Consider the following 12,461-nt stretch of genomic DNA (forward strand, 5'->3'; position numbering starts at 1 on the left):
GTACCAGTTGGTCTCCTCAAAAGCTTAATTTTTAGTTAAAAAACAAAAGTGTTGATTTAATTTAACTGCTGCTTAAATGTGTGTGCGTGTGTGTATTGGGCAGGGTTGCAGCAAGGAAACTGTAATTAGCTGTGGTGCTAATTGGACTTGAGTAATAACTCCCACGCTTGATTCCACTGTGTGTGAAGCACAGTGGGGCATGCATCTCACACACACACACACACATATTTTTTTGCAAGTTCTAATGCACAAAAGCACATAAGTACTCACTGGAATAAATAAAGCACTACTGGCTCTCAGATTCGAGAGCATTCAGAGGGGAAATGTCCAGGGACGGTACGGCCTTTGACTCTTCCACTAAGCGGAATTAATTGTGTGAAATTCTCAATATCAGTTGTTAAAGAAAAGGGAGTATGCTGAGAAGTGAAGGATAACAGGTAACATTAGAAAGACTGTGGAAAAAAGAGTTGAACAAGCGCATTGTGAGTTCACCCATAGGTTTTCTGAAGGGTGCTTTTGAAGTCTTTTTCCTTTAAATACACAGCGCTGTTGATACACACTGGCTAAACAAAAAATTGGCAAATGTGAGGAACAAGAAAGCCTGGAAGCAGGCCCAAACGATCAGCTACCACTTCACCACAGGTTAGTCATTTTAGCTTAGCTAGCTTAGTTTACGCTAACCTATGATTCTAATCTAATCAAACGTCCTCATTTCAGAGGTCGCTGCTGAAGCAACAGCTGAAATAAGCACTGACAGAGGTGAAACGAGGACAAACTGAGCTATGCTGGGGCCTGCAGTTGCTCAGCAACCTACAGTAAGCTGGTCACGTTGCTCTAATGTCGAACAAGCCTTGTAGCCTATGCGCTTAAACAATATTTTCCTATAGGGTTCTGAGATGATCTGAAGCAAAACTCCCTCAGTTGTAACACACGGGGAATGCAAAAGGTTAAAGCTGATGAGCTAGAGGCATCCCCCCGTTAGCCGTGGCTAGGAGAGGATGTATTATGTGTCAGGGTTCTGTGGTCATGTGTAGCATTCCTTGAGTGCTCCGTTGGTGCCCTTGATGTCTGTCTACCATGCTGTTAATCACACCTCCCAGCATGTTCTCGGCTCCCCAAGGAGATATTTTTAAGCCCAGGGTTCACTGACCTCAAGGAAGGGTCACTCTCACTATCAGGGGAGGTCTAGTCCTGCTTTCCTCTGACACCATATGCATTCTTTTTTAAATTTCTTACTCGTTTTTTTTTTTTCTTACTCTGGTTTGTTATATGAATTTAATATGACTGTAAAACCTTTTGTTAGTTTCTTATTTTGCAGTCGGTCTTAAAGATTGGCTCTCAGTGGTCTTCTAAATGATGACCTTGAGGGTCATCTTGCCTAGTTATCTCCAGTGGAAAATTATTCACTGATATACAAACTCCACAGAAGTTTATCTGTGTCTTTAAGATTATTTAGCCTGGGAGAGTATTTGAGGAGTTAATGAAAGGACTGAAGTGGAAGATCAGCTGATAATTTGTAGACATGAGCTCTGCAAACCCTTCATAACTGCCCAGATAGTTGCAAGACACATGACTATTTCCAGCTCCTGTCTTTGCAAATTAAATGTGAGGTTGATACTTATTGGTGTGTCTTGAATTATTAGTTTTATTCCTACCTGGTTCAGTTAATCAAACCTTTTTTTTTTTTACTTTTTATTTACTTAACAGGAATTTGGGTATTTCCACTTGGGACAGGAGTCATTTTAGTTGTCAAATTGACATGTTGTAACAGTTGGACATTGTCTCCTGTACATCACTCGTGGATGTAGCTGATAAAGCTGGGGGAAATCTGTTGGTACCTGTTGAAGTTGTGGATGCATTTATACCTGCATGTCTTAGGATGTGTTTATTTATTTATTTTACAAGGTTATTCTAAAGTAAGCTTGACTGGTTCATTGGAAACCCTAAAACTGATCACAAAACTTTAAGTATGGTCATGTTTCAGACTAACTATTTAATTTGAATTAGTTTCACAAGTGTCTTCAATATTTTTGGAGCCATTCGATCCATTTACTGTTTCCCGGGATGAAGCGCAACCCAGATCAGAAGGATAATGAAGACATTCAAAGTCAAAGGTCGAAGTACATCACTGTCTAATCATTATCTGATGCCTTTTGAGCAAAAATAAGCTCCATGGAAGAGGACTTGGGTTATTGAAAGTGAAACATTAAAAAATCATACTGGAATTTGTTGACTAGCCAGAACGTTTCTGAGATGCCATGTCTTGCACTGGACTTTCAATCTGTACATGAAAAAAGTGTCAAGACCATCAAAGCGTCCTGGAGTGAAACATACCGCCCAGTGTCAGACAGCTCAACCTCAGTCCTAAGTCTGGGTCAAAGGTCACAGAATATTGACCCAGAACACACAGCTCAAAGCCCCCCAGAGTGGTTGGTTGAAAGAAGGAACATCGGAGGATTCTTTAATGCTTCTATGGTCTCTGTTTATCCAGTTGGCAATAGGAACAATGTGAAAACTTCTGAGTGGAAAAGGCAGGCTTCAGCCTTGAGACATCTAGAGCAATTCGCTCTGGTTTGCTTTTGTGTATGAAATGTGTGGAATTTGAAGTGATTCCAAAGACCATCATGGGTTCCCACACCCATGTTCTCATGAGGATGGAGACCTTTTTCACAGAGAGACTATTCTGTGGCACCGTGAAGGAGGCCACCACATTATGTCCCAGACTTTAGTCTTTGCTTATTTTTGCCTAGAGGTATGTCCTTTTAGATAGCGCGCCTGCATCAAGTCAGAGGCTTGATGTGTAAATACAAAAGCTTCGTGCCAAGTTTACAGTTCTTTTACTGCCTCTGCTATTGGCACAACAGCTTTGCCACCTCCATCACATCTCCATGACCAGGCAACACGAGCGGGACTATATGGCTTCAACATGTCGGATATTAAATTAATTTCTCTCTGAGATTTTCTCGCTCCATCCCAAACATTTTTATAAGACAAAGAATCACTCGGGATTGTTTGAATAACAACTAAAAGACTAAATGAAAGAAGACAGATGAAAGTCACCGAATGTGCCAAAATCCCTCTCAACATTTGACTTCGGTCAAGATATGTTGAATTCCAGAGTCTTTCAAAATATCCAAAGCATCTTAAACAAGCAGTTTATTTTCATGACATCACCCTTTTCAAGAGGGTACTGCCGGGATATTTTGAGAAGCATGAAAAAGTCCTCCAGCGCATTTATGGAGCCAGAATTAGTTTCAGATGTAGCTTCTTCCTGTCCTAGTCCTTCACGCTTTGTCCTCATTTCTGCCAAAATCTTCACGTGAAGTCTCATCGAAAACTTTAACATATAATTCTATACAAATAAGACCTTTGTTTTATCGTGTCTGGCAGCGTGACACCTTGATTTGTGGTTAGTGTGAAAAGAGGGAAGCAGAGTGTTACGCATACGGCGGTGTTTAATGAGCGTTTACTGAGTCAACAGGCGGACTTCCTTCCCCGTTTACAGGTTGACCCTTCTTTGTGGCAACTCCAGATGGAGGTCACATCGTCTTGTACTTCAGCAAAGGATGTTACGGCTTGAAAAGTGCATGTGCGTGTTTGAGGGAATGACTTCTAACATGGTTAACTTTCTCTTGAAGTACAGGAATGCAGATGGGCCGAGTAAAGACGCACTGCCGTGTGTAGCAGCAACCTCACCTCACCGTTGCTGCCACCCGGAGGTCACAGATGAGCGGTTGGCAGGGCAGACCCCCTTGCAACTGTCAACTTTCCACCCAACAATGCTGCTCTTGTGTGAGAGGGTGTTCTGTGTGTTTAGACTACAAGCAAGATTATTTTTGAGCAGCCACCGCTCATGCGAGACCTGTTAAAGGCATCCTTCACATACACACACTCTGAACCGTGATATTGTATATAAAGGAAACATCGCTATGGTCTCTTTTAATGCTACAACTTGACTTTTGATGCATGAGAAGCAGCAAGGTTCAAACTTCTTCAGTCACATGAGATTACAAATTAGCCCTCCAATTTGGTTTTGACTGAAACAGCTTTCCATGGATGACTGATTAAAGTTTACAGACTCTGAAAAGTTAAATGACTTTGGTGATGTGTCTGTTACTTACAGTGTCTTTTTTGTAAGCAGCTTTGCAACATTTCTGTTTTAGTGGAAATGTTAGAGGTTATAAAAACCACAAGATGCATTTTGAACTTGTAAGATTGATACATTCTTTTTTTACAGTGATGGCAAGTACATTATAAGAAGGTAACCGCGGCTGTATAAAACCAGACTTCAACTTTGGATATGGCTTTGTATCTTCTACTATAATACAGTCCTTGGGTTTATAACGGAGAGTAGCTACAACCCTAAACACTCACCTCCATTGTATGGTACCGCTTGACTCTCTATTTTATTGGCTTTCCAATCTTAATGACAAGTGGACCTGAAGTTTGTAGACAGTATCTGGTCCTTCTCTTGCTGCCACAAGTTTTTGTCCTCTCTTCATGATCCATCTAGCTGCTAGAGCGAGATGTTGGCATTTTTTAATATAGTTTTTTGTATATATATAGATTATATAGTCTATGCAACGCCGTAACGGGGGCAAGATTAATGTTTTGCGAAATAGTATTGTGTAAATGGCGCAACAAGGCCTGAGGCTGGCTGTAAATTCGACAGAGAGAAGGGAGGGTAAGATATGGCACATAGGCCGTCTCTTGGTACCATTCAGCTACAGTAACATCCCAAACTCCAGAGGCGATGGTGAAAACTGCAGCTTGCACAACTGTGTGCATCTTTACTTATTTACTGGTGGGGTTTTTTCAACACCTTGTTTGGTTCAGCACCAACTGAATAAAGCCATCAGTGACCAGAGACATTAAGGACTTTTTACTCACGGTGGACCACGCAGAAAAAAGGGACCATCTTTAGATTGCACAATGCCATAATTATTTGTGAAAGCACTCACTTCCTGGGAATGCACAGCTGAAGGCAGAATGAAGATGGGATCTCCAGTACTTTCTATGTGTTAAATTGGCTAGAAGGGCTAGAAGGGTGGCGGGGGTGGTACAGTACAAGTAACTGGAACCTTTTCCAGAGGACCAAGCCCCAAGTTTGCACCATGCATGGTTACCAGTAGGCGAGACCTTCTATTACACACTTGCTTGCACACAAGTAAAACTGTAGCTTTGGGGATTATTGTGTAACTGATCAAATTTTACACGGTTGTAAGAAAGAATGTTCAGTTAAAAGGTGTTCTGGTCTCGACTCTACTCCGTGCCTTATTTTTCGGTGCAAACTGCAGTGTGGTGTCGTAGACTGATTTGGTAAACAGCAGCTGAATAAGGAATGGCAATTTTTTTTTTTTTTTCCCCCTCCAGTTTTCCATCCTTGCATGATCCCGCTGGTTTCTGTCACAAGACCTGGCAGCTGTAGCCGCTATGAGAAAACGGGAAGAGTCAGAGACAGCTTCACTACTTCATCGTTACAAAAGAGAAGCCTGCTGGCTGAGCATAACAAACGGCTGGTCAGAAAGGAGAGCTGTGCAATTTCATGCTTGTACATTAAGTGTTGCTCTTTATGTTGCTTGTATTCAATTGACATCTGCGGCAAAGAAAATGGTGCTGTTACACTTCCAAGCAAGTGCTGTTTGCGTGATGTGTGCAGAAGTCCTATGAATCAGACAAAAATCTCAATAACTCAGATTAAGTCATTAAAGACTTGGGCAATCTCAGTTAAAGCTTCAGTTTTTTTGTGCTTCATTGTCAAGCATTTTGAACAGGTTTATAGATGGGGCACAGCATGCATCGGCCCTTAAAAGCATCTTTCCCAGCGTTGTTTTGTGTTTCAGACAATTGTTTGGAGAATGTGCTTTGTTCACAATACCCATTCAAGACTGGCCGGAGAGATGTATTTGTGGAAAGCATGTCGGCATCTGATAAAAAGGTCTCTGTGCCTTTTTACAGTTTTTGATGGGGCTATGTTAGGAAAAATTGTATTTATTTGCCTCACAAAACTAAACTCTGACATAAAACATCCTGTTTATGGTACTTTGTTTTGGGTAATGTAGGAATGAAAATGTGTTTTTCAGTGAGCTGTTCAGATTTCCAGGGCATTGTGACATCACAGGCCCCCACAGGCCATCTTACTTCCAGGTTGAATCCCATGTGGAACTAAGATAAGTGGCGGTTCCTTGACTGGCCGCTAGAGGCTGGCCACAAAAGTGAGTCAATCTCCATGGATCTCCATGTTAAAATGTCCAAACTTGAGAGCAGCCAATGGGTCACATGACTTAATAGTTCATCCGTTGTTTTAACAGTCTATGGCAGTGGTTCTTAACCTGGGTTCGATCGAACCCTAGGGGTTCCGTGAGTCGTTCTCAGGGGTTCGGTGGAGCCTCCGCCGCAGAGGTCCACCCCTCAGTCTAGTCTGCAGTTACCTGAACTGCTCATGTGAAACACGTAACTGATGGGTGAGGAGCTGGATGGTCCAAAACTATTTTATTTGCTAAATTGATCCAATGAAAAATAATTAAAAACCGTGCTTATTAATCACAAAACACAGGTTAATCATCATGATCAAATCCGCTCCGACCCGGTGTGTCAGTATCAGCGCAGACAGACTGCAGCTTCACCTGAATTATGGTTCTGCGTTAAATCGACGGCGTAGCTGACGGCGTAGGGTCGTTGTGCGTCGCCGCGAACCCTACGCCGTCGGTTCTGCGTTGGTGTGACGCGGAACCATAAATCAGCCTAGGCGGATTTCTGGTTCCCGGGAGCAAGGGGCTCTGGCGGTTGATGTTGATCCGCGGACCAAACTTGTTAAGGAGCATCAAACTCACTCTTATCTACGCGGAAATTAACGCTAAAATATAAAGCAGGCGTCCCAAAGTGTGATTTATGGTGAAATAGGAAACTGAAGGCTGTTCCCACTGTTCCCTCCACTTCTGCAGCGCAGCTTTAGCCCCGCCCCCTGCAGGCGTCAACAGTATCTGCCGCTTTCAGTGTGAATCCACCAAGCGGCGAGATGCTGGCGTCGGGACGCCCGTGACGCTTTCAGTGTGAACGCAGGGTTAGTGGGCACAGTAATTGAAAGCGTCCTGCTCTGGGATTTCCTACCGGTCCGCTTTGAGGTCGCTGGTTTATGCAGCAGAGTGAGACCTCCCTCTCAGACCGCTTAATTCATTTCGTGCACCAGTAAAAAAAAAAAATCATATTTTATTTTTTACTAAAGAAGGGTTCTGTGAATGAGCATATGAAACTGGTGGGGTTCGGTGCCTCCAACAAGGTTAAGAACCACTGGTCTATGGGTTTGACTTGAGATATTGACTCCACCCACGTAATCCAGTGGGTGGGGGCAGAGCTGTAAAATCTTGGTTGAAAGGGGAGCTTTTGTACCATATAGTTGTAGGGTTTTGACCAAAACATGTCAGAGAAATTTTAAGACCTGCAGAGATGATGTCACATTTTTGAAGAAAAAAAAAAAAGGCAGGATATCTCCTTACAAAGAAGTAGGTCATCATAACACTTTGAGCTTTGGCAACTTTAAATTCACAATGTGAAGTGCAAGTAAATACATACTTGCAAGTAAATAAATACTAAATACAAATCTACATTAAGTAGGTTTTTAGAATTCATACTTGTGGTTAAAAAGTGGCAAACCTCTGATTTTAATAGAAGACTTAAACCACGCAACTTAAGAATAATTGTCCTTCAAGTACAGGCTATTGTATCACTGATGATTAGTAAGCGGTATGGCAGACAAGTGCGTGCGTGCGTGCGTGTGTGTGTGCGCGCGAGTGTGTGTGTACGTGCGTGTGTGCGTGCGTGCGTGTGTGTGTGTGTTTTCCCTTTTCCTCCTGCTGTAATGTTGTTGGGAGGAGTGAGGGGAGAGAGACGGCGGGTGAAGACAGAGGGGGGAGGCGCACTGTTTGCTGCACTACACTCCCTTGTCTTGCTCGAACTTTTTCATGGAAATCGGCTTGTGTTTGTTTGTTTGCACGACTTCAGACACCTCGCTGTCACCCGTGGAGGAATTCTAGGAACTTTCGTGAAACTTTTGTCAGACCTCGCCGACCACTCTCCCAGGTTTTTTGGGGGGGTTTTCAGCGCCCTGGCGCGGGTCCGTGCCGTGCGTGCTCAGGAGCAGGGAACACCTCGGCTTTTGAACTTTTCAGCGGTCATTTATGAGCTTTTTATCACTTGTATCCAACGGACGGTTGATCTTGCATTTGCATTATGTCAGGAACAAGTTTATCCTCCAAACTTCGAGTCGTGCCAGGGAATGTTGGAACATTTCACCGGTGCGCCAAGGGCAACTTTCTGCGAGAATAAGCCATTGGCGCTGATATCTCGTGCACCGCAAAGTGTTCAGGGTAAACCCCTGGGCCCCAATTTAAAATTCAGCCGCTTTGACTTTCTATAGACACTAAGCTTTGAACAGCATGGAAGGTGATCGGGGCGCCGGTGCGTCCTCCGATGAGCCGCAGGCAGACAGCGCCGCTGCGCCCGACAGCTTCTCCCAGCTCTGGACTGACGTTATGGGGATGCTGGTAAGTTTTAGGGGGGAAGGGGGTGGGGAGTTGACACGATCACGGGCTGAAAGTGAGATTTTCCCCACCAGAGTTGACTCTGATTTGCCGATTGGGTGACCGTGTAGCAGTACAATGCAAATCACGCATGAAAACGGCGCGTCCCCACACAGGCCCGCGTCTCCGACTATAGCAGCAGTCTGCCTGCAGTCTGGAGCTGCTGGCTTCTCACTTCATGCAGTTGGTTTTCCCGGAGCTCATGCAAACAGGAGTCAGATGGTATGTCTATGCTATGCATTGTAAAAAATGTATCTTTTGTGGCTAGATGACAATTGGTGCGAGTACTGTGTGCATTTTTCCCTTTTGAAGAAGTTCTGTTGCTGCACACGCAGATATTTCTGCAAGTAAAGCATAAATGCTGTGGTTTGATCGGTGTTGTCTGGGCTTGACAACAACTGGAAAATGTAAAACTAGAAACTTTTTCTAATGCATGCTCACATATTCCATGTCATATGATGAGGTTGAAAGAATAGAAACTGAGTCAGATTTAGAATTTTTCTATTATTAAAATAAAAAAAAATTCAGTGCTCCTGACTTCATGTTGTCAGACCTTTCTCTCTCTTTATGTCCTTGAATTTTACAGGTGTCTGGATCTGATTGATCTGCTGACCAAATGTGTTCCAGTCACTTCCAGTCTTTTATAGGACAGAGGTGCTAATCTGGTTTGGTCTGGCACTGAGGATGTGTAAGGAGTGTAAATTAAGGAGTGTGTGTGTGTGTGTGTGTGTGTGTGTGTGTGTGTGTGAGTGTGAGTGGGTGGGGTGCCGTCCTGCCCTGCCCCTCTGGTACTAGGTGGGAGACATGGCTCCAGGCCAGGCAATTTATCCAGATTTATTGCTCTGGAGGCAAATGTCAGCAAGGCTGCGCTCATCTTTGCTGTTTTTCCCTCCCTTGAACTATGCCGGACACGTGAGCTAAACATTTTGGTTCCCTACCTGCTCAGCCGCAGTATTGTTAAATCAGAGTTAGACTTGTGTTTTGCAGGGTTATTTTATACATACATTTTCAGTGTTTCAGTGTAAGGCAAAAGTAGTTTTTTCAGCTTTATCCCTTTTTAGTAGAGACAGGGCTAATCTCATCTAATGTAGGTACTGGGGGCCATATAGTTCACTCATTAGGTCACAGAATAAGGGCATCAATAAAAAAACAAATTCAGATTTTAACTGGTGCAGTTGCCCGCCTTGATTTAAGCATGGATTATTGTTCAGAGTACCTGTGCCGTAGCGGGTAACCCTATATAGTAAGCTACGACATACGACATGCTGCTCTCTTCGAATGCATCAGCATTTCAACAAATGTGATTGGCCGGCTTTGTAGTATTGTTGTTTTTCTTTTTCTTGTATTTTCCACAAGTAGTACTACCTTATTGTTTTTAAACTAGGTACAAAATTAGCAATTGGTGGTGTAAATAAACAAAACAAACAACAAGGATTAAGCCTAAGTCAGTATCAGTTCTTAGGAGGTAGCCTATACATTGGAATCAAAATAAAAATGGATCAGTACATCTCTATTTTTTAGGGGCCACCAGAGCTATGTTCTGCGTATTGACTTGGCAATCTTTTCCTCCAAGATTAAGTCTGGTCCCTCTGGATTCAACTTTGTTTTCCTGTGGAAAGTATCAATGGATGCAGAAGAAATTGGCTCTGGACCCCTTAGAATATGCATATAACCAATCAAAGATTGTAATGTTAGCGGACAAGTATCCAAAATGGCGTGCATAGGAGAAGGAAGAACCTGTTGATCCAAGGTGTTATTAGCAATTCTACAGCCACTCGGTTTATTTGAATAGCTCTTGGATGCCTCTGGTACAAGTAATTTCAGACCATTTCATGAGAGAACATTTTTACGATATGAGTGGCTGTGGCTAGCTAGCTTACTTCCTTACCATCTGTCCTTGCTTGAGACAGACGTGACGAAAACACTGGCGAGTGACAGCCCCCGCCCAGTCACTGGGGCAGGGGGGGCAATGTGTGTTTTGGTGTCCTGCTGAGGGGAACTCTGGCACAAAGGGTTGGGAATCATTCCAGCGACAATAAAACTGAAACATTTAGTTACCGGCATCAACATCTATCAATATTTAACCCTCTCTAAAATCAGTCTTAGTAGGTCATTAACCAGCTTGTAAACCTCCTGAGAACGCTCTTCAAAATTGTTAGAAAACAGTAGCCATCTTGGCAGCAGAGATTACTTTAATCTTGTTTTTTCTGTTTTTATTTTGTTGTTTGGACCTCATCTACAGTATCTGGCAGGCCTGATTGGGAACTGCATTTTAACTACAAAACTATGCTAGGAATAAAAGTGTGAAACTTGATTTGCCCTCTTGGTTGCTGACAGTGTCAGCTCTGCTGCAGGTTTGGCCGGTCAGTTTTTCATACTGAAACTAAAATGTTTATTAACCACTGCAAAACACAGTGTTCCATTGGATGCTGTGAACATCTGGTATTCAGTACCACGCAGGAAGAACATATAAATGTAAGGATTCTGACAAATTGTTGACTTGATTATTATTTGCAGTATTTATTTTCTTTTTTGTGATGACGTTTCCTCTGTTGTTCATAAAATTGTTGCAAGTTGTTGAAATGTCATAGTTCGTAATGTGAAGTCTTGAATAAGTTGCCCTTTATAGTGAACTTTATATTAACAATCTGTTTACATTGTGAGATCCGGACCACAATTACCACCATATCTATGCTACGGCGAGATGAATATGCTATAAATATCCATTGCCTTACTACTTTCAATGGCTTTTGTTTTACTAGGGAGTCTACATGGGAATGCCCTTTTGTATCTGGGTTTGGTCCGAGCCTGCTTGCCTGACTGATATCGCACTCTCGAATATGCCTGGTCTTGTCTCCCTGCACAAGATCAGGACTGCTTTCATATCACTGCTGATACAAATCTTGCCAACAGACTTACTGTAAAATCCTTCGGCAAACAACAAACAGGAGCATGAAAGTAGCCCGCAGTAAAGAGTTAATCAACGCAACGTAATCTGCATTTCCACCTTCAAAGTAGCATGCGTTGACAGTTAATCAAGGGCTCAGTCGGCCTGCTGGATGTCTGTGAGGATTACCATACACACTAACATGTGGAGGAATGTGTTTATAAGAATACCTAAGAAAGCCAGACACTTATATGTGGTAGAAGTGCAGTTAATAGCCCTTGAATTAAGAGTTTCAAGCCGTTAGGACAGTATGGGGCATGAGCTGTAACTCTTTAAGTGGTTGGATTTATAGATGTCTAAATGGGGAATTTGCTTCCATTTCCATCCCACTTCAGGAGACTTGAGGGTTTTTCTTCAGATCTCAAGTTTTATTTTACTGAATCTTAATTGAGCAACAGTGACATTGCCTTACTTGAATCAGCAGCATGAGACAAATGTACCATCTGTAGGCGCTAAGATTTCCGAGATAATCTGGATTCCTTTTCCTTTCCATTTCATCCAACCTGGCAAATCCTGTTTGTATATGTGGGATGGAGTTCTGTTGTATTTCTTAAAACTTGAAGAGAGAGACAGATTTTCAGATCACAAACCTGGACAGCTGACAGCCACTCATAATCTGTTTTTGCTCCACGCAAGAAAATGCTTCTGTTTTTGCTTGAAAGGTCATGTTGAGCTGAGGCCTTGTGGAAATATTTGACTTGCCTGCAGGGACTGTTGCTCTTCTTGAAAAGAGTTTAGTGGTGTTTAACACAGTGTGGGTGGGAGTTCGTAGGAGGCGGTGATTCGTCCCTCCGAATGAGGATCCGATGTCGCTGTTGTCACATAATTATTGATCGTGTCTGGGCGGTTTATGGTTCAGTGATGCGTGTTTTTCCTTCTGCATAACACTTCATGCTCAGTGGCAGCATGTGCATCAGGATTTGTCTGCCAAACTA

At 42.9% G+C, this 12,461-nt stretch overlaps 1 protein-coding gene across 7 annotated transcripts in view; it reads left to right on the forward strand.

Moving 5' to 3' along the window:
• The window catches only part of sash1a (SAM and SH3 domain containing 1a), a 209,412-nt gene that overhangs the window by 140,464 nt on the left and 56,487 nt on the right, over positions 1-12,461 (forward strand). For 2 of the 7 annotated variants that reach the window (XM_061707295.1, XM_061707296.1), the window contains exon 1: positions 7,891-8,543. The exons of 4 other annotated variants lie outside the window; for them this stretch is intronic. In XM_061707295.1, coding sequence (XP_061563279.1) covers positions 8,436-8,543 — 108 coding nt within the window. In that variant the 5' untranslated portion in view covers positions 7,891-8,435. Of the gene's footprint in view, positions 1-7,890; positions 8,544-8,621; positions 8,802-12,461 lie in introns of those variants that run through there. One more of the 7 variants, XM_061707294.1, reaches the window with a different exon arrangement.

Source organism: Cololabis saira, chromosome 18 (assembly GCF_033807715.1).
Source record: "Cololabis saira isolate AMF1-May2022 chromosome 18, fColSai1.1, whole genome shotgun sequence".
Lineage (NCBI taxonomy): Eukaryota > Metazoa > Chordata > Actinopteri > Beloniformes > Belonidae > Cololabis > Cololabis saira.